At 44.5% G+C, this 23,396-nt stretch overlaps 1 protein-coding gene across 1 annotated transcript; it reads right to left on the reverse strand.

The window, feature by feature from the left end:
• Positions 1-6,004: 6,004 nt before the first annotated feature.
• si:ch1073-224n8.1 (zinc finger protein 697) lies at positions 6,005-10,371 on the reverse strand. Its single transcript, XM_038965571.1, has 2 exons — positions 9,224-10,371; positions 6,005-7,922 (listed from the first exon to the last, which is right to left on the reverse strand). The coding sequence occupies exons 1-2, from the start codon at positions 9,936-9,938 to the stop codon at positions 6,949-6,951; spliced, it is 1,689 nt and encodes a 562-aa protein (XP_038821499.1). The 5' UTR covers positions 9,939-10,371; the 3' UTR covers positions 6,005-6,948.
• Between the last annotated feature and the right edge of the window lie 13,025 nt (positions 10,372-23,396).

Consider the following 23,396-nt stretch of genomic DNA (forward strand, 5'->3'; position numbering starts at 1 on the left):
CTCTAATGTACTTGTCCTCTTGCTCAGTTGTGCACTGGGTCCTCCCACTCCTCTTTCTATTCTGGCTAGAGCCAGTTTGCGCTGTTCTGTGAAGGGAGTAGTACACATCGTTGTATGAGATCTTCAGTTTCTTGGCAATTTCTCACATGGAATAGCCTTAATTTCTCAGAACGAAAATATACTGACTAGTTTCATAAGAAAGTTAATTGTTTCTGGCCAGTTTGAGCCTGTAACAGAACCCACAAATGCTGATGCTCCAAATACTCAACGTGTCTAAAGAAGGCCAGTTTTATTGCTTCTTTAATCAGGACAACAGTTTTCAGCTGTGCTAACATAATTGCAAAAGGGTTTTCTAATGATCAATTAGCCTTTTAAAATGATAAACTTGGATTAGCTAACACATCGTGCCATTGGAACACAGGAGTGATGGTTGCTGATAATGGGCTTCTGTACGCCTATGTAGTTAACAATGTCTACACTGTATTTCTGATCAATTTTATGTTATTTTAATGGACAAAAAATGTGCTTTTCTTTCAAAAACAAGGACATTTCTAAGTGACCCCAAACTTTTGAATGGTAGTGTATGAGACAGCACAACGACTGGATGAGACAGTAACAGTGCCAAATCTTGCTATCCGATCAAAGTATACTGGATTTTTATTTAGTAGTGAAATTAAATATAAAGAAAGTATGAAGTAACAACAGAGCATTACCACATACGGAAAGGGGAGTAGGCTGAGACAATTTATGCTTGATCTGAAAATGTGGTCGGAGGCGCTGTATGGATGGTGTGACACAATTGCGGAGACTCCATAGGCATGCAGAGGCCAAATTGAGCTCTGTACCGCATCGCAGCGCGCCTCTCAAATTTTGTAACAATGGAGAGGACTCCGTATAGCTCCACATTGACATGATTGGTTGACGGTAGGTGAGGGCGAGAGGTCCTATATAAACACAAACTCACTTCCTTGACAACTTCCTTCACAACAGCTCTGCACTGCTCGCGAAGCACAAGAAATATGAATGCCCTGACTTCTCAAGAAGCCATGTCATCGTAAATGCTGCACGGCCAATGCAGACCTCGGATTGACCATTAAGTGCCTTTTACAGACCACACACCATGATGATTAGTTGACCTTCACAATCAGTTAATGATGTACAGTTGGGGTCAGGAATATCATCCGGTTGGGTCATGTGATTGGCCAGGAGGAGAAAGTGAGAGTTGGGGAGAGGGGTTGAGTCACTTCCTCCCCGAAAAGTAAGAATGTTTGCTTTCAGTCGCTAAGGAAATGACTGCATGGGCCTGGAGAGAGTTCACAGGCTGCTCTCACATTTCTCTGCCTCCGCTTCTCCCCCTCACAGCGACATGCCTTGCCAAGACACACTTGCACAAAACATTCACATGCAAACTCACAATCGAATAATTTTAAAAACTCACAGGAGCTCACAAAAATAGAACCCAGTGGAGCTGTAACACATACAAACACCTACTCAAGCACCTTCACTCACACCCCAACAAAACAAATAACTGAGTCAAGAGCCCAGTCCAGCTTTTAACATTAGAACGGGATAGAGGTACTCAGACTAAACAGATGAGAAATGGAGAGTTGGAAATATACACTCGGGACACCACCACCTGCACACAGAGCTATCAAAGGTCTGATCACTGACTGCCACTCATACACATGACAGGAATGTCAGGAAGTCACAGCTATAGAAAAGGGGGGGGCTACATCACTGCCTAATTTCTATAGTCGCAGAGGGGACAAAGGGATTCCAGTTACTTCTGTTGCGAAACAGACACGATACACACTGGGGCAATTGTGTGAAATTACCCCCTTTGTAAACTCAATAGTTACTACTTACAAACCAAGTAGTAAAGCTACTGTGACTCATTACAACACATATTCATCTTCCATATCAAGACAATCATCACGTGGGATAACTGTGAAAGCCAGAACACCACCAGACTGGGTCAGTGGTTCCCTTGGACAGACGGTGAGACCACAGGGCCAGGGAAGGGTGGAGGCTGTGGGCCTAGACATCACAGAGATCACCCCTCACATTTCAGTGGGACTGGGCAAACAAGGAGTGACTGCTGTGCGCAAGTTTGACAAGGGATGGAAGTGTTTGGCTGTTTTTGGCAGGGTTGTTCTATTTTTCTAACCTTTGTATGCTACTGGTTTTCCATTAGCCTGATTGTTAAATATGGTGCTTCTCCAGTCATATCCTGTGACTTAGTCTACTAGCATGTCATCAACATTTATGACGAGGGCCCTGTGGAAAGAATTGGGAATGAGTGTCTGTTTTTCTGTTCACATTTACACAAGGCTGTCATTTTAATCAATCCAGGGTGGCTGTGTGTCATTGTTTGTGAGTGGTCTTTGGGTGAGGGTGTCCGCAGGGCCATATCCGTCACGGAAGGAAGCAGGGTCACTACTCTGGTTGCATGGCTGGAAAATTAGTGTGAATCAAAAGCACAGGGAGCACCAGTCTGACCACACCAGAGAGACCACAGAGGACACTGTTTTCAACTCTGCCTGAAACAAGAACATCTTACATTTAATATGGCTGCACTCCACTGTTGACTTGAAATTGTACTGCCACTAAGCCTCATAAACCTTGTGAAAAATAGTGCAAGCTCAAGCCCTCATAGCAAGATCAAGAAATATAGCACTATTGCTTACATAAAGTGCAGTTGACAGTGCATGTCAGAGCAAAAACCTAGCCCTGATGTCGAAGGAATTGTCCGTAGAGCTCCGAGACAGGATTGTGTCGAGGCACAGATCTGGGGAAGGGTACCAAAACATTTCTGCAGCATTGAAGGTCCCGAAGAACACAGTGGCCTCCATCATTCTTAAATATAAGTTTGGAACCACCAAGACTCTTTCTAGAGCTGTCTGCCCGGCAAAAGTGAGCAATCAGGGAAGAAGGGCCTCGGCCAGGGAGGTCACCAAAAACCCGATGGTCACGCTGACAGAGCTCCAGAGTTCCTCTGTGGAGAGGAGAGAACCTTCCAGAAGGACAACCATCTCTGCAGCACTCCACCAATCAGGCCTTTACAATAGAGTGGCCAGATGGAAGCTACTCCTCAGTAAAAGGCACATGACAGCCCGCTTGGAGTTTGCCAAAAGGCACCTAAAGGACTCTCAGACCATGAGAAACAAGATTCTCTGGTCTGAGGAAACTAAGATTGCACTCTTTGACCTGAATGCCAAGCATCACGTCTGGAAGAAACATGGCACCCTCACTACGGTGAAGCATGGTGGTGGCAGCATCATGCTGTGGGGATGTTTTTCAGGGGCAGGGAGATTAATCAGGAGAGGGAAAGATGAACGAAGCAAAATACAGAGAGATCCTTGATGAAAACCTGCTCCAGAGCACTCAAGACTTCAGACTGCGGTGAAGGTTCACCTTCCAACAGGACAACATCCCTACACAGCCAAGACAACGCAGGTGCTGCTTTGGGACAAGGCTCTGAATGTCCTTGAGTCTTTCCGATCGAACATCTCTGGAGCGACCTTGAAAATAGCTCATTATGGGGTATTGTGTGTAGATTGATGTGAAAACCCCCCCATTTTAAACCATTTTAGAATAAGGCTGTAACATAACAAAATATGGACGAAGTCAAGGGGACTGAATACACTGTACAATAATAAGCATAACTAAGAGAACACAATATGAACAAAGGCCCTTTAATAAGTATAGTATAACATTAAGACAAAGTAACGATGCATCATGGGTCAAAAATACATTTTAAACACAGGAGGACAGGTCATAGCAAAATCCTGTTCTTTAAAATTTGACATTTCGTTAAAAATGTACGTGCAAAAACAACCACTGAATGCAGTACATGACCCTGTTGCCTTGGGTCCAGAGAACCCACTACATATGATGGATGTAACTCCAGCTGTGCATTTTAAAGTATAGTACCAGTCAAAAGTGTAGACACACCTACTCATTCAAGGGTTTTTCTTTATTTTTACTATTTTCTACATTGTAGAATAATAGTGAAGACATCAAAACTATGAAATAACACATATGGAATCACGAAGTAACCAAAAAAGTGTTATACAAAACAAAATATATTTTATATTCTTCAAAGTAGCCACCCTTTGCCTTGACAGCTTTGCACACTCTTGGCATTCTCTCAACCAGCTTATCCTGGAATGCTTTTCCAACAGTCTTGAAAGAGTTCCCACATACGCTGAGCACTTATTGGCTGCTTTCCTTCACGCTGCGGTCCAACTCATGCCAAATCTCAATTGGGTTGAGGTCGGGTGATTGTGTAGGCCAGGTCATCTGATGCAGCACTCCATCACTCTCCTTCTTGGTCAAATAGCACTTACACAGCCTGGAGGTGTGTTGGATCATTGTCCTGTTGAAAAACAAATGATTATCCCATTTGGTATGCGCTTAGTGGGACTGCTGCAGTATGCTGTGGTAGATATGCTGGTTAAGTGTGCCTTGAATTCTAAATAAATCACAGACAGTGTCACCAGCAAAGCACCCCCACACCTCCTCCATGCTTCACGGTGGGAACCACGCATGCGGAGATCATCCGTTCACCTACTCTGCGTCTCACAAAAGACATGGCGGTTGGAACCAAAAATCTCAAATTTGGACTCAAATGTCCATTGCTTGTGTTTCTTGGCCCAAGCAAGTCTCTTCCTATTATTGGTGTCCTTTAGTAGTGGTTTCTGTGCAGCAACTCAACCATGAATGCCTCCTCTGAACAGTTGATGTTGAGATGTGTCTGTTACTTGAACTCTGAAGCATTTAGGCTGCAATTCCTGAGGCTGGTAACTCTAATGAACTTATCCTCTGCAGCAGAGGTAACTCTGGGTCTTCCTTTCCTGTGGCGGTCCCCATGAGAGCCAGTTTTATTATAGTGCTTGATGGTTTTTGCAACTGCACTTGAAGAAACTTTCAAAGTTCTTGAAATTTTCCAGATTAAGACGAAGGTCAGTCAAAGTAATGATGGACTGTCGTTTCTCTTTGCTTATATGAGCTGTTCTTGCCATAATATGGACTTGGTCTTTTACAAAATAGGGCTATCTTTTGTCAACCACCCATAACTTGTCACAACAAAACTGAGTGGCTCAAATGCATTCAGAAGGATAGAAATTCCACAAATGAACTTTTAACAAGGCACACCTGTTAATTGAAATGCATTCCAGGTCGCTACCTCATGGTTGAGAGAATGCCAAGAGTGTGCAATGCTGTCAAGACAAAGGGTGGCTACTTCAAAAAATCTCAAATAAAATATATTTTGATTTGTTTAACACTTTTTTGGTTACTACATGATTCCATGTGTGTGATTTCATAGTTTTGATGTCTTCACTATTATTCCTCCATGTAGAAAATAGTAAAAATAAAGAAAAACCCTTGAATGCGTAGGTGTGTCCAAACTTTTGACTGCTACTGTATATTCTCAGTATTGTCAACTTATTTAGAGGGGATTTAAATTAGTACTGGAAATGTCCATAATTGCAGATGGACCAGTTTACAAGGATAATACACTGGGACAGAGATTGACAGGTAAAAGGCTGAAACTAAATGTGCTCTGTTCTAATCAGACAAACACTCCTTCAGATAGAGATGGTTTCCATTTTCTCTCTGAATGGGCCGATCAATAACAGGAAGAATTAGAAGAATTGCAAGTGATTACATATTTACATTTCATGGTGGCATTAATCGTTAAAAGTACATTCAGCAATATGACGTGACTATAAATATTGACTTCTGACGAAGAGAGTAGGAAGAAGCTAATCTGGGCAGCATTACCACACAGCTATCACACTGCATGAGACAGTAAGGAACTCCTGGCTGGTACAAATATATGCAGCTGTTTATCAGTATATCTGTGTGGGTGGGTTCTAACAAGCAGTGGTGTAAAGTACTTAGGTAAAAATACTTGAAAGTAAAACTTAAGTAGGTTTTTTTGGTTAGCTGTACTTCACTATTTATATTCTGGACAACTTTTACTTCACTACATTCCTAAAGAAAATAATGTACTTTTTTACTCCATACATTTTCCCTGACACCCAAAAGTACTCGATACGTTTTGAATGCTTAGCAGGACAGGAAAATGGACAGGAAAATGGACCAGGGGCGGACTCACTAAATACACATTATTCATTTGTAAATTATGTCTGAATGTTGGAGTGTGCCTCTGGCAATCCATAAATTAATAGAACATGAAAATGGTGCCACCTGGTTTGCTTAATATAAGGAATTTGACAATTTATACTTTTACAATTGATACTTAAGTATATTTTAGCAATACATTTACTGTTGATACTTAAGTATATTTAAAACTGAATACTTTTAGACTTTTACTCCAGTATTTTACTGGGTGACATTCACTTGAGTCATTGTCTGTTTAGGTATGTTTACTTTTACAATTGGGTACTTTTCCCCCACCACTGCTAACAAGGCCTTGCTGTTCATGGTAACGTCACATCGCTGAGTCTCCATTTAATGTCACCATGGCGGTGGCATTAATAGTAGCAAACTAACTATTGTTACAATTCTATAAAATGGTCTTTGGACATGGTTGCATATAACTCCATTCCATATCAAAATACACATGACGAGCACCTTAAAGGATGAGTATCTCCAGCAGACAATGATGATACACACCAGGTAGGTTGTGGAGTTGTATGGGAGAAGGGGGACATGAGACATGGGTACATTTCATATTCTATCAACTACTTTCACATTTCTAAGATTATAATGCACTAAAGTATATGTCAGGGGGTCAGACAGGCACATGAAGTGTCTCTGAAATGAATAGGCTACCCTGGTCAAGTGACAATACTAAGGATGTAGATAGCCTGTTTCTCAGGGATGGAATTTTAGACTTCCTCACACAGTAGAGTAATGGAATAGGAAGACTCTTTACTGTCATGTTCTTAATGATCTAGGCAGAAGGATGTTGCCATCCTACACACAGTCCACATCATCCCCTTCAGCTCCCCACTCATCAAACCTCATCTGAGGGGAGGGGGCAGCAGGATGGAGGCTGTTGATGTTGTCCAGGGTGTCTGGGTCTGGCTCCTCTCCCAGGCCTGCCTCCATGTTGCCAGACTCCTCACGGTGAGTGCGGACATGCTTGCGCAGCGCCGCAGGCTCCTTGAAGGTGCGGTTACAGAAGGGGCAGATGCAGGGCTTCTCTCCAGTATGGATGCGCTGGTGGTGCTTCAGGTGCTGCAGTCGGCTCAGACGCTTGCCACAGATGGCACACACGTAGGGCTTGTCACCAGTGTGGGTGCGCTGGTGCTTGCGCAGGCCGTCTAAATGGCGGAAGATTTTAGGACATTCAGAGCAGGAGTAGGGCTTCTCGCCTGTGTGAATGCGAAGATGGGTTTTCAGGGCCCCTGACTCACGGAAGCGGCGGCCACAGACCCCACACGGGTAGGGCTTCTCTCCTGTGTGGATGCGGATGTGCTTCTTCAGGCTGGAGATGAGGCGGAAGGTCTTCCCACACTCTAGACAGTGGTGGGGGCGATCTGCATCTGGGTCTCCTGGAGAGGTGGATGGTCCTGCTGTCTCTCCCGCCCTCCCTGGGGATATGCTGTCAATTCCCACTGTTCCAGGAGACCTCAACACTGCTTTCTGTCCTGCCAGTCCACCCTGAGCCGGACCACCAGTGGCAGTACGTGGCCTCATGGGTTTTGGGTGACGAAGAGAGTAGCTGCCGGAGCGCGATGACCCCTCCTGCTCCACCACATGGATATATCCCAGATCACCCACATTCTGGGCCGTCTGCTCACTGCCGCCAGCACCCCCGGTGCTCCTCGGCCCTGGCCCTCTCCTGCAAGCCTGCCCTGGACCTGAACTTGAACCAGGCCCCTGCTCTTCTTTGATCTCAAATCTGGTTCCTCCTGCTCGTGTCCCCTGCTGCTGCCTCCTCTCATCTGTTTAGTACAAAATAACAGAAAGGGCTGTAAGCACACAGATAATCAAATGTTTCAATTCATTCCAAATGAATGGCATTAACTACAACACATACAATACATGACTTAATTCATGTGGACAGCAGCTCGTCAAAAATCCTGTGCATTAATATGGAGTTTGTCCCCCTTTTGCTGCGATAACAGCCTACCCTCCTCTGGGAAGGCTTTCCAATAGATGTTGGAACATTGCTGTGGGGACTTGCTTCCATTCAGCCATAAGAGCACTAGTGAGGTTGGGCACTGATGTTGGACGATTAGGCCTGGCTCGCAGTCAGCGTTGCAATTCCTCCTAAAGGTGTTCGATTGGGTTGAGGTCAGGGCTCTGTGCAGGCCAGTCAAGTTCTTCCACACCGATCGACAAAACATTTCTGTATGGATCTCCCTTTGTGCACGAGGGCATCGTTGTGCTGAAACAGAAAAAGGCCTTCCCAAACTGTTGCCTTAAATTTGGAAGCACGGAATCATCTAGAATGTCATAGGGTTAAGAATTCCCTTCACTGGATCTAAGGGGCCTAGCCCAAACCATTGAAACCAGCCCCAGGCCATTATTCCTCCTCCACCAAACATTACAGTTGGCACTAGGCATTGGGGCAGGTATCATTCTCCTGGCATCCTCCAAACCCAGATTGGTCCGTTGGACTGCCAGAATACGAAGTGTGATTCATCACTCCAGAGAACGCGTTTCCACTGCTCCATCTTAGGCTTGTGTGCAGCTGCTCAGCCATAGAAACCCATTTCATGAAGCTCCAGACGAACAGTTCTTGTGCTGACGTTGCTTCCAGAGGCAGTTTGGAATGCGATAGAGTGTTGCAACCGAGGCCTGATGATTTTTACGAGATATGCGCTTCAGCGGTCCCATTCTGTGAGCTTGTGTGGTCTACCACTTCGCGGTTGAGCCATTGTTGCTCCTAGACGTTTCCACTTCACAATAACAGCACTTACAGTTGACCGGAGCAGCTCTAGCAGGGCAGACATTTGATTAACTGTCTTGATGGAAAGGTGGAATCCTATGACGGTGCCATGTTGCAAGTCACTGAGCTCTTCAGTAAGGTCATTCTACTGCCTGTTTGTCTATGGAGACTGCATCGCTGTGTGCTCGATTTTATACACCTGTCAGCAACGGGTGTGGCTGAAATAGCTTTATAGACTGATTTGAATGGGTGTCCACTTTTTTTGTATATATAGTGTAGGAAGTGATATTCTAAATTGTTATATCTACATATATACATAGGATTTCCTTATAACAAATAGGAATAATTTACCTGGCCGGCTGTGGTCAGAGCAGATGTTAGGTGTGTTGGCAGCATAAGAGTCCATAGAATGGTTGGTCACAGAGCCGTCTGGTTGGATAGAGAGCTGACACATTTTATAGTCATCCCTGGAGTCGTACCCATGCAGAGACTCACTGAGAGAGCCACTCATCTCTAGGTCGACCCCGGAAACACACCGTCCGTCCGCACCATTGACATTACGGTGGCTCTGGCGGTCCCTGTCCATACTTGTGTTCATAGAGCCAATAGATGTGAGAGAGGGGGTGAAAACTGACTGACCCATGGTCTGTGCACCAGGGAAAGGAATTTGCAACTGGTCAATTAACTTTTGGGCGCTGCTAAGGCATTCCTGCAACGTCCTCAATTCCACTTTGAGTCTTTCGTTCTCCTGCTCCTTGTTAACCAGCTCTTGCTGGGTCTCGTTGAGCACAAGTACTACCTCGCCCAAGAGGGTATCCACAGCAGCGGATAACGTGGTTCGAATGGTCGGTGCTAACCGTGTCTTGAGTGAGGATACAGTCATGTTGCCCTGGCATGCTTGGTGCGCATATTCAGCTTTCTCTACTTTACGATCACAACAAGACTCAGTCCCAGCTCGGTTTGGGGCGTTGATTATACTTTGTTTACGATTAGCACCACCGGCTGTGCTATTGCTATTCAACGGAGAATCCATGCCACTGTTACAATTTCCTCGCCTGGAAGCCATAGCTAGCTAACTACAGTAGCTAAAGTTACTGCGCTGGCCAGCTTGCGCCGACTGCGAAGGCCGCCTGAGACTAGTTAATAGTTCAAACGTGAAAAATAACTATTTCGCTGTAAGCAAATCCAACAAGGTACCGTTCACCATGCCAATAAATAATGTAATTTCTTGACAAGTTAGCTAGCTCACTAGCTAAACCCGAAAAAATAAGATAACGTTACTGTTAGCTGCCAAGCAAGCTAACATCAGCTAGCTAGTTGACCAGACACTGACGGTGATGAATGAAATTGGTCTGTCAAAATTCAGCAACAGAAGTTTGTTTTTGCTTTATAATAACAACGTGTCTGGAGTAAACCTGCACTGTATTCTAATTGAGAGCTAAACTAGTCGCAATGCCAACAGCCGTTCGACGTCCATCTTCTACTTCTAGGTAGGGGCGTTTCACCGTCGCACATGAATGACGTATACTCTGGTACATGCAACGGAAGCGTTCCTCTGGTGTTGCTGCAGGATGCCAGATCTTACAACACATGGAAATGCATTTTCAATATCAGCTAACCATATCATATGTTATAGCAATCAATTCAATGCAAGGGGCTTTATTGGCATGGGAAACATATGTTTACGTTCTCCTGCTCCTCCAATAAAAAGTGAACAGAAATTATTACTAACACAAGTTCCAAAAGAATAAAGACATTTCCAATGCCATATTATGTCTATACCGTGTTGTAACGATGTGCAAATAGTTAAAGTAATCCATTTCAATTTAAGGGGCTTTATTGGATGGGAAAGATATGCTTACATTGCCAAAGCAAGTGAAATAGATAATAAACAAAAGTGAATATCTAACTTGATGATACAGTCGATAAGATAGCACGCAAAAATTGCTTGATGCATGCAACATCTGAGCATGGAAACACGATCAATGGTTGGCTACATGTTCTTTTCACAAAGTTTCTAGAAGCCCAACATTGCGAGGCTTCCGGGAACCCTTGCGAAACAGATCAAACAGACCAGGCCTGGGGTTTGAGAAGTCAATGAGAGACGTGAACAATTCTTATTTTGTTGTTCATTTTCTTGAAATCTAAAGGCACAACCTAGATTTGAGCCAATGTCTAAAGTAGTTGAATATGTTATTACTCCAACCTCATGAAAGTGACAAACTGAAACGTTTTCAATTTAGTCAAAAACAACTTTATAACGAAAGCGTGCCTTTGATTTGACGGCCTTCACATGCGCAGTTTGGTGCGAGACGACTGTTAGATTGAGCCTAGCTAGTGTGATCGGGATTTCGATTGGCTAAAGTTGCTTCTCCAATCTTCAGAGTTCGCGGTTGAACACTGTATGCTGGAAACACTCAGTTTGTTATTTTTGACTAAAACATAAGGAATATTCATGAAATATGTATACCGAACTTGTTTTTGCGTGGATTCCATGACGCGGTTAGCTTTTAACAGCCAGGAATGCTATTTTTCGTCCCAGAATCCCGCTTAACAGACAAGTTGAAGCCTGCTTGATAGAGATGCTTAGCTGCTAGCCTTCAAGCTAAAGAAGTTGGTACCAGATGAGTTTTGCAATGGAGCCCTCTTTGTCTGGAGAAATAAATGAACGGTTCCAGCGCTGTAGGAGCTGTATCTACTACACTTTGTTTCGAGACAAACCGGATCAGTCAGAGATCCAATGCTGCAATTGTTTCCTTGCTGAGGATTGAGGTGGCTTCCTTGATCACGCAGGTCGACAGCCTACGTAAGAAACTGTGGAAAACGCAGAGTGGAATGTTTATCTTTTCTACCCAGGTGCCTGGATGGAGTTTGCGCTTGTTGGATGCATCTCTGCCTTGTCGTTTGTTGTTATCCGACTGGCCGGTGTTGCCCGGAGCTTCCCCATCTGATAGCGGAGTTGAAGGAGCACAGCAAGAGGAGCAAGACAATCAATGACGATTGAAGAAGACAGCGGACTCCTGCAAAGCAGTCTACACTCCTAACGAGAGGCCCGGAGCGGATACAAACAACAAACAGTTTTGCCGTCCTGGAGTCTGATCTTCCTGAACCTTCGTTTCTGGAAGTGCCTGTGTCTGCAGCTGCAGTGTCTACTCCTACGATGTCGAAGTCAACGTTGTCAACCTTCCATCCCTGCTCTGGATCGAGCGGGGCTTCTCCATCTGTCAGAGGCCTGCACCAGGCAATGGGAGCAACGGGCTCAAGTTATCCTGCCTCTCGCCCGTCCATAAAGGGTTCTGCGAATCCTGTGAAGCGTGGGAGTTGGCTGATTTCCTCGTCCTCGAAATATGACAGTTCCTGGTGCAAAAACAATGTCCTATCCCGGAGCTTGAGTAAATGACATTACTAAGCTGTTCCCGAATGTACTACGTCAGGACATAGAAATAGATTCTATCGTAGTCCATGTGGGTTTTAATGACATTACGAAGGGCAGCTCTGAACAGTTGAAACTTGATTTTAAAGCGCTGATTGACTCTCTGCAAGACACTAACAAAAGACCCATCATATCTGTCCCTGTGCCCTCTGAATCGTGGCATTGAACGCTTTAGGAGGATTATTTCTCTTCGCAACTGGCTACGTGATTATTGCAGCTCAATGGGTGTAACTTTTGTTGACTATTTCGAGACTTTTGGAAACAAAACACGTTTTATAAGGAGGATGGGATACACCCAAATCATTATACGGCTGCATTGAGACAATGACTTATCACTGACCCAAGCCCAGCTCAGGTAATCCCTACCAAATGTACATTATATCAGGGGCGTTGGTAGACTCAATGTAAGTAACCTAATTTATGTCCCTCTAACTGCCCTGAATGCCTCTGCTGATGCTACGGCTATTGTATGCAGTAATCATGTACCTATGGACCAGATTTATACTGTTAGCACTGAGGCGGTGTGCCCTAGGAGGAAATCCACTGTGTGCAGCTCACCCTGCACTAACATAAATAACATGAGCATATCTACTTCTGCTAAGCTTCCCAGTAAAGCAATGGAAACAAGTAAGAATCCCAGAAGAAAAGTGCTCAAAATAGCCCACGTTAACATATGTCGCTGAAGAAACAAGGTTCATGAAATCAATAATTTGCAAGTAATAGATGACATTCATATTTTGACTATCACTGAAACTCACTTAGATAATACCTTTGATGATACAGTGGTAGGAATACAAGGTTATAACATTTACAGAAAAGACAGAAATGCCAATAGTGGAGGTGTTGCTGTTTATATTCAGAACCACATTCCTGTAAAGTTTAGAGAGTATCTCAGTAATATGGCTACAGGTTTACCTGCCTCACCTAAATCCCATTCTTGTGGGAAGCTTCTATAGACCACCAAGTGCTAACAGTCAGTATCTGGATAACATGTGTTAAATGCTAGATAATGTATGTGATATCAACAGAGAGGTATATTTTCTGGGTGATTTAAATATTGACTGGCTTTCATCAAGCTGCCCACTCAAGAAAAAGTTTCAAACTGTAACCAGTGTCTGCAATCTGGTTTAGGTTATCAGTCAACCTACCAGGGTAGTTACAAACAGCACAGGAATAAAATCAACAACATGTATTGATCACATCTTTACTAAGGCTGCAGAAATTAGCTTAAAAGCAGTATCCAGATCCATCGGATGTAGTGATCACAATATAGTAGCCATATCTAGGAAAACTAAAGTTCCAAAGGCTGGGCCTAAAATAAGTTTTGTAGTGATTTCTATGTTGTTGATGTAAAGAATATGTGTTGGTCCGTGATGTGTAATGAGGAGAAAACAGAGGCTGCACTTGACACATTTATGAAATTGCTTATTCCAGTTAATAATAAGCATGCACCCATTAAGAAAATGACTGTAAAAACGGTTAAATCCCCATGGATTGATGAGGAATTGAACAATTGTATGGTTGAGAGGGATGAGGCAAAAGGAATAGCAAATAAGTCTGGCTGCACAACCAATTGCCAAACGTATTGCAAATTGACAAATAATGTGACTAAACTGAATAAAAAGAAGAAGAAACTACACTATGAAACAAAGATAAATGAGATAAAGAATAATAGTCAAAAGCTTTGGAGCAACATAAATTAAATGTTGGTAATAAAGGAAAACTCAGCTCCATCATTCATTGGATCAGATGGCTCATTCATCACAAAACACACTGATATTGACAACTACTTTATTGGCAAGATTAGCAAATTTAGGCATTAGCAAACGCTGACAATACACATCCAAGTATAGCTGACCAAATTATGAAAGACAAGCATTGTAATTTTGAATTCCGTGAAGTGAGTGGGGAAGGGGTGAAACAATTATTGTTGTCTATCAAAAATGACAAGCCACCAGGATCTGACAACTTGGATGGAGAATTACTGAGGATAATAGCGGACGATATTGCCAGTCCTATTTGCCATATTTTCAATTTAAGCCTACTAGAAAGTGTGTGCCCCCAGGCTCGGAGGGAAGCATAAGTCATTCCACTACCTAAGAATAGTAAAGCCCACTTTACTGGCTCAAATAGCTGACCAATCATCCTGTTACCAACCCATAGTAAACTTTTGGAAAAAATTGTATTTGACCAGATACAATGCTATTTTACAGTAAACAAAATGACAACAGACTTTCAGCACGCTTATAGGGAAGGACATTCAACAAGCACAGCCCTGATGAATGGGTAAGAGAAATTGATGAAAAAAGATTGTGTGGGTTGTTTTGTTAGACTTCAGTGCGGCTTTTGACGTTATCGATCATAGTCTGTTGCTGGAAAAATGTATGTGTTATGGCTTTACACCCCCCTGCTATATTGTGGATAAAGTGTTACCTGTCTAACAGAACAGTCTTCTTTAATGGATGCCTCTCCAACGTAATCCAGGTAGAATCAGGAATTCCCCAGGGCAGCTGTCTAGGCCCCTTACTATTTTCAATCTTTACTAACGACTTGCCACTGGCTTTGAGTAAAGGCAATGTGTCTATGTATGCGGATGATTCAACACTATACATGTCAGCTACTATGGCGACTGCAATGACTGCAACACTTAACAAAGAGCTGCAATTAGTTTCATAGTGGGTGGCAAGGAATCTACTCCTACATTTTTCTAAAACTAAAAGCATTGTATTTAGGACAAATCATTCACTAAACCCTAAATCTCAACTAAATTGAGCAAGTTGGAAATTGAGCAAGTTGAGGTGACTAAACTGCTTGGAGTAACCCTGTAAACTGTCATGGTCAAAACATATTGATACCACAGTAGCTAAGATGGGAAGAAATCTGTCCATAATAAAGCGCTGCTCTACCTTCTTAACAGCACTATCAACAAGGCAGGTCCTACAGGCCCTAGTTTTGTCGCACCTGGACTATTGTTCAGTCATGTGGTCAGGTACCACAAAAAGGGACTTAGGAAAATTGCAATTGGCTCAGAACAGGGAAGCACGGCTGGCCCTTGGATGTACACAGAGAGCTTATATTAATTATATGCATGTCAATCTCTCCGAGCTGTCTGTTTGAACTACTGGCGCACAGCTCGGACACACACCCATGCATACCCCACAAGACATGCCACAAGAGGTCTCTTCACAGTCCCCATGTCCGGAACATACTATGGGAGGCGCACAGTACTACATAGAGCCATGACTACATGGAACTCTATTCCACATGAAGCAACTAATGCAAGCAGTAAAATTAGATTTAAAAAACAGATAAAAATACACCTTATGGAACAGCGGGGACTGTGAAGCAACACAAACACAGACACATGCATACAGACACACGATAACATACACACTATACAAACACGTACACATGGATTTTGTGCAGTAGATATGTGGTATTGGTGGAGTAGGGGCTTGAGGGCACACAGTGTGTTGTGAAATCTGTGAATGTAGTGTAATGTTTTTAAAATTGTATAAACTGCCTTAATTTTGCTGGACAAGAGTAGCTGCTGGGGACCCATGATGAATACAAATACTGTCTTTGTTATGTAGCATTATATTGGATCGCTCCAATATGGTATTCTTCCCCTCGGCAGGATGCATTCCGAGTAAGAATTTTAGATTAATCCTGTGTACTGGGTAGTGCAGCGACTGACCCCCTAAAATAGCCCCCGCCTTACTACTCCCACCTCTCCCTTTTCTTGGCTCATTCACAAGAAGATTCACTTGGTAAGAGCTCTATGTTTGGGTGTATAAGCTCAGAAGTATACCCGCAGCTATTCAATAGCTTGGAGCAGCTAGCCTCTCCATCAGGGTGCTCTGCTGTCCCCCCACTCAGTTTGGCGTGTGCCATCTCGTTTTAATTACTACCATTACGGCGCTGAGGGTTTGTCCTAGTTGTCTGTGTCTTGTCTGTCCACCGGGAAACCCTCCCGGTTAGCCTAACCCCGCAAGATCGGGAGTCTGTGTATGTTTCGCTCCGGCAGGATTGCAGTTCTCCCTGGAGAGTCAGTCACATGTCGCTAGGCGTGCCACGCTGGTATTTCACAGGGCAGTTTACATCTTGTCAAAACTCTTGTTTGTTCCACGGTGAACGAACTATGCAGTAGCTAGCTTAACGAGAGCAGACCACTGCAGGACTAAGCACACACCTTACAACCTGCCAACACCCCCATGTATGGTAGAATAAACTATAACGTGGCGTGAGTTACAGCCGACCCACACGCTAGGATCGAGCTAACATGTGTGAGTTCGTGTGCTCTTCCCCTCCCCCTGGATCAGGCAGTTCACACCCCGTTCACATCTCCTCTCCTTCAGATAGTGTATGGCTCCAGGTCATCTATAAGTCTTTGCTAGGTAAAGCCCCGCCTTATCTCAGGTCACTGTTCACCATAGCAACACCCACCCGTAGCACGCGCTCCAGCAGGTATATTTCACTAGTCATCCCCAAAGCCAACACTTCCTTTGGCCGCCTTTCCTTCCAGTTCTCTGCTGCCAATGACTGGAACGAATTGCAAAAATCACTGAAGCTGGAATCCTATATGTCCCTCTCTAACTTTAAGCATCAGCTGTCAGAGCAGCTTTCCGATCACTGTACCTGTACACAACCAATCTGTAAATAGCACACCCAACTACCTCATCCCCATATTGTTATTTATCCTCTTTCTCTTTTGCACCCCAGTATCTCTACTTGCACATCATCATCTGCACATCTATCACTCCAGTGTTAATGCTAAATTTGTAATTATTTTTCCTATTTATTGCGTAGCCTCCCTATTCTTCTACATTTACACACTGTACATAGATTTTTCTATTGTGTTATTGACTGTACGTTTGTTTATGTGTAACTCTGTGTTGTTGTTTTTGTCGCACTGCTTTACTTTATCTTGGCCAGGTCGCAGTTGTAAATGAGAACTTGTTCTCAACTGGCCTACCTGGTGAAATAAAAAATAAATAAATAAGTATAAGACTAAGGCTGGTACTATAGGTCTGTAGTATTTTCCCTATTCCAGTATTGCACAGTGTATACTATAGACACATAGTAATATCACACTGTTGGCTTCACTTTCACAGAGGAATTACATTTACTTTTTATTGTGAGAGATGCAGGGTACCCCTGCCCACGGGGGATGCACACTCTGCCTGCATGACCTGTCCTGTCCTAGAGGGCACTTCTGTTGCGACAACCAGACTAGGCTGTGGACTCTCCTAAGGAATGCAGAGTCCTTGGGGCTAGACCACTATCCGGTGATTGATGACATGGTGGCTGCCATGATCCTCCTTGACAAGGAGATCATTGGCAAGGTGCCTCACCTCAAACCAGGACCTGAAAGAGTAAGCGACGAATGGATGCAAAGCACTTTCAAGACCCTTACCATCATGGCACACCTCGTAAATGCGGCTACAATGCTGCAATCCTACCATGCCTTGCTGATCCCTCGCCTCCCAGGGGGTGGTGTCGAGCTTCTTAAGGAGGCCACAGAGGTGTCAAGGCTGCTCACTATGCTCCAGATGGACATTACACATGCTAAAGGCAAGGCTTTGGCTTCAGTGGTGACCATGGCTTCAGTGGTGCCATCTTTGGCTGGCAGTCTAAACGTCCACCGCCAGTTCAGCAAATATTCTTGGAGCTCGCCTTCATGCTAGGTTCCACCTTTGGGCCAGGGTTCGACAACATCATACAGCAGACTACAAAACTGAGCAAAGACAGAGACACTGCAGGAGTTTTTGGCAACTGCGCACCCTACCACAAGCTCCAGTTCCAATTCAGGCCGCCGCCCTACAGGGGCATCTGGGTCACCTCGGTGGCAGATGGGGGGAGGAAGGAGACGCTCTGGCTGGATATCCTGAACAAGGATGCAATCAGAAATTTAGAGCCGCTAGAACGGCTAAGTGGGTTCTACTCCACGTATTTCATAGTTTTGGTCGATCCTGGATCTGTGCGGCCTCAACAAATGTTTAAAGGAGCTCAAGTTCAAGATGCTCTTGCCAGCAATGGTTTACCACGCTCGACCTGAAGGATGTGTATATCCACGTTCCAGTTCATCGAGATCACTGGAAGTACCTCCGGTTCGCCTTCGAAGGAGAGGCTTATGAATTCAAAGTCCTCTAGTTCGGCCTCTCACTGGCGCCGCGTACATTCACAAAGTGCATGTCCTAGCGCAGTCCTAGCGCCTCTCATGTCCCAGGGCATTCTAGTGCTGAACTACCTGGATGACTGTCTGGTGTGTGCTCAATCAAGAGAGCAAGCCACAGCAGACACAAGGATAATCTTGAAGCACATTCAAGACCTGGGCCTCACCCTAAACAGGGAGAAGAGCAACCTGACTCCCTCACAGACGGTGGTCCTGGGGATGTTGATCGACTCAACTCTTATGAGAGCACGTCTCCCTTAGGTAAGATTGGGAAAGATACAGGCCTACGTAGATCGTTTTCGGCTTGGACGAACCGTGTCCGTATTACAGTGTCAGAAGTTACTCGGCCTACTCACGTTGGCTTCTCTGTTGATTTGCTGGGCCTTCTTCACCTCAGGCCACTCCAGCGATGGTTCAACTCTCACCATGTGGCACCATAGATGACACAGACATCGTCAGCTATCGGTGACGAATACATGTGTGAGGACTCTGTCAAAATGGCGCTCTCACTCCTTCCTGTTGGACGGAGTGACACTGAACAGAGTCCATCGCAGGGAGCTAGTGTGCACCGATGCCTCGCTAGCGGGTTAGGGGACATTGTTCAGAGGAATGGCAGAGAGCGGACGCTGGAGCCCCGCATGGAGTGGCGAGCACATCAATGTGCTGGAGCTCAGGGCGGTTCACCTGGCACTCCAACAGTTCCTGCCCTACATGGAGGGGAAGTATGTCCTGGTCAGATCAGACAATCAATCACCAGGGGGGACTGAGCTCACGGCACCTCCACAAACTAGCTCGGGAGCTCTTGCTGTGTGCTCAGACCCGCTTAGCGCCACTGCTGGCAGCACACATCCCCGGGGTCCTGAACCGGGCAACGGACATGCTTTAGAGAAATGGCCCGCTGGAAGTGGACTGAAGTCTACACCCCCAGGTGGTGATACAGCTGTGGGAAAGGTTTTGGAGAGTGCAGGTGGATCTGTTTGCATCTCAGGCTCAGCAAGAGAAGATTTTGAAAATGGAAAAGCTTAATGGGAAGAAGATTAAAAGCCATGTCCATGCTGCTTATGAGAGGTTGGGGGGAGTCATCACTGGGGTCCCAATATCTATGTCCACAGATAATATTAAAGAAAATGTGAAGGGAGGCAGAGCAATTGAGGCCAAAAGGTTGTTCAGTAGGAAAGAGTGTCAAAGAAGTGAAAGCTTATTAGTGATGCTGAGAAAAGTACAGATAGGATTCCTTAGTTTTAATGTAAGAGAATGTGTCCCATATGCACTGCAGTGTTTTAAATGCCAAAGAATGGGACATGTAACTGCTCAGTGTAAAGGAAAGATGTGCCAAGTGTGGAGGGGAACATGATTACGGTGCATGTGGAAACAATGTCAAGGTTAACGCCGTAATTGTGGGGGAGAACACAGTGCAGCATTTGGTGGATGCCAGGTACAGAGAGAGGCTAGAGAGGCTCAGAGATATAGGATCAGTCATGATGTATCATATGCAGAGGCTGTAAAACAGATTGGTAGAACTACAGTGCAGACTGATGGAGCTTACATGGATGTACCTGTAGTAAGTGCACCTACTGTCAGGGTTGGTGCTTCTGATGGTCCAGGCATGGTTTCAAGGCCTTTTCAGAAATGTTGTGCTCATGAATGTGCAGTGTCAAATGACACTTTGATAATGAATAAAGTTGACTTCATAGCTTTTATTGATAAGGTTATCAATATGACTCGGGTTGTGGAAAGCAGAAATGCCAGGTTGAAGGTTATTGTGGAGATGGCAAAGTAGATATTAGGGGTGACAGATGTTACTCTTGAAATGGTTGTTGACATGCTGAACAATCCTAAGGGTGGAGTGTTTCAGCATGATATAGATACAGTTGAATGGGGTTGGGGAGGAGTTTTGGGGGAGGGTGTAGTAGAAGTTTAGAATATATTTGGTTTTGAATTTAATTTTTATGGGAGTACAGAATTGGGAAGATCATGATTGATCATACATTCCAGCTCAGTAGGTGTCAGCATGCACTTAAACGATTGTTTGCGGACCACCATGATATCATAGAAGAAGTATAATAAGAAGAAGCAGCAGCCTGAGGGCAGGATCCCAGTGTTGCCAACTTAGTGACTTTGTCACTATATTTAGCGTGTATTCAGACCCCTCTAGTGACACATTTTCAAAAAACGATTAGCTACAAATCTAGCGACTTTTTCTGGTGTTATTGGAGACTTTGACGTGAAAGCACGTATAGTTCTTACTCTTCTCAACGAGCAGCGGGTGCTGCCGTGGGCCCCACCCCAGTCCCAAAGCACGCACAGGCGGCCCAGTCCTCGCGCAGCAGTCCCTCCCAGCTGCAGTCAGAGCAGGATATGTTCTCCCCTCCGAGTCCAGACTGCAAATGAATCGCGCATGCGGGAAGCCGCCACTGGCTGATCCCGCCCTGGCTTACATTCAGGGCGGGATGTAAATGTAAAATATTCTTTGTCTAAAATAAATCACTGCACAAAAATAAATCACTACATTTGACTCACACAGCCTCAGTCACTTACTCACCTTGTCCACTGTGTGTGTGCCTCTCTGTGACATAAGCTAAACATCTAGCTGGCTAGCTCATCATGTCTCAGTCTAAACTGTACACTCAAAAATACAGAAAGGAGTGGGAATCAAACCCTGAATTGAAAAGGCTGGTTGAAGCTGCTTATTGGAGATGATACACAGGCATACTGCCTGTATTGATTGTAAGGCTGATTTCTACACCAAACTTAGTGATGTAAAAAAACACATGACAACTCAAAAACATACTCAAAAGGCAAAGCCTTATAACAGTTCCACCCAAAACAAGCTGCCATTTATGGTTAAAAAAAAATGCCACCATGGCATTAGCTATCACTGAACACTGTTCCATGCTGGCATGTGATCACATTGGAGAAGCATGTAGAGCTGCTTTCTCAGACTACCTACTTCAAAATGCACAGGACAAAGTGCACAGAAATTATTAATGGTGTTCTAGCACGATACTTTCTGAAAAAGTTGGTCGCAGATGTGGGTGACCAGCGTTTCAGCCTCCTCCTCGACGAGTCCACGGATGTTAGTGTTTCTAAGTACCTGGGGGTTGTGATAAGGTACTTTAGTGACACCAAGCAGACAATTGTATCAACATTTCCGGGGCTTCTTGAGTTGGAGGGAGGAGATGCCAAATCTATAACCCGTGCTGTTGTTTGTGGCTTTCCTCGAAGTGTTGTCTTAAAAAAGAGAAACTCCTGGGAATAGGGACTGACAATGGCTCTATTATGACAGGGTTTAACAATGGGGTCCATAAAGCACTGAAGGAGGAGTATGGCCTCAAATATCTGGTTCTTATTCGCTGTGTGTGCCACTCTCTGCAGGTTGCTCATTTGTAGTTCTAAACATATTTAGAACATGTAGTTCTAAACATACTCACTTTTTGTCTCTCCCACAACGTTATTCCTCTTTCCTACAGCGTCCATCACAATTACATGCACATGGCCAATTATGCAAATTAGGCGATGACGTCATTTAGCGACTTCTAGGACAGCCAATAGCTACTTTCCTTACTGAGGAGTTGGCAACACTGTCGACCCCTCCTTAGCTGACGTCACGAAAACGATGCGCACACATCAGTAGGGCAGAAGCCCATGAGTTGTTGTGGTTCTGTATAGCCAGAAACAATGACAAAAACCTTAATGTGTGTGGTATCGTATGTGGCTCATTTCATCTAGTTTAATCGTGTTGTTGATACCATATCTTGTTTTGAGGTGTTTTGACTGATTTCATGTCAATGCTAATATGGCTAAAATTCCCTGGCTAGCTAACCAAGATGCGTTTGAGAGACAAGTGATTATTGTGCAAATGTATTTATGTTTTTGATAAACATTGGAGACTAAATATAGTTTACATGTCACCAATCTAAGCCAACCGTCTGTTTTGCCCCATAGTTGTGCACAAGTTGGTTTTATTGTTTAACAATCAACCCGTCTATAGCCCAGGATAAATTGACTGCATAATATAATGACAAGATGGTCTTGTCTCCAATCCCTGCCCAAACAATGAGAGTCGTTATCCCTAAGGCGGGAAGGCAGGACGTCAGTTTATCGCTGTATTCCTGCGGGGACAGATTTAGACGGTAGTGGACCCTCTTGCTTCGCCTCTGTCTTTCTGATGTTATCTAGAAAATGTCCCCCATTAGATACCATCTTAGTCACTAAAATCGGTTTCCTAGTCTTCAAATGCGCCATTGAGTCTTCACCTATTAATGAATGGTGTGACATCACTGATGGCTTTGTCCATTCATATACAGTCAATCCTGTAGCCCATGGCTTCCAATGAATGGCTCAACGGGTGACGTCTGGTGAGTATGCAGGCCATGGAAGGACTGGGACATTTTCAGCTTCCAGGAATTGTATACAGATCCTTGCGACATGGGGCAGTGCATTATCATGCTGAAACATGAAGTGATGATGGCGGATGAATGGCACGACAATGGGCCTCAGGGTCTCGTCACGGTATCTGTACATTCAAATTTCCATTGATAAAATGTAATTGTGTTCGTTGTCCGTAGCTTATGCCCATACCATAACCCCACCATGGGGCACTCCATTCACAACGTTGACATCAGAAAACCGGTCGCCCGCACCACACCATACTTTTTCACTGTCTGCCATCTGCGCGGTATAGTTGAAACTGGGATTCATCCGTGATGAGCACACTTCTCCAGTGTGCCAGTGGTCATCGAAGGTGAGCATTTGCCCACTGAAGTCGGTAGCACACAGATAAGCTTCCCTGAGACGGTTTCTGACAGTTCGTGCAGAAATTCTTGAGTTGTGCAAACCCAGTTTCATCAGCTGTCCGAGTGGCTGGTCTCAGACGATCCCGTAGGTGAAGAAGCCGGAACATGGAGGTCCTGGGC

This window comes from Salvelinus namaycush, chromosome 26 (assembly GCF_016432855.1).
Source record: "Salvelinus namaycush isolate Seneca chromosome 26, SaNama_1.0, whole genome shotgun sequence".
NCBI classification, from domain to species: Eukaryota; Metazoa; Chordata; class Actinopteri; order Salmoniformes; family Salmonidae; genus Salvelinus; species Salvelinus namaycush.

Excerpts from the sequence above, each read along its gene's own strand:
- si:ch1073-224n8.1 (XM_038965571.1), bottom strand. The coding sequence starts at position 9,938 with ATGGCTTCCAGGCGAGGAAATTGTAACAGTGGCATGGATTCTCCGTTG. Across the intron at positions 7,923-9,223 it reads CTCTGACCACAGCCGGCCAG|ATGAGAGGAGGCAGCAGCAG; the intron begins GTAAATTATTCC and ends TGTACTAAACAG.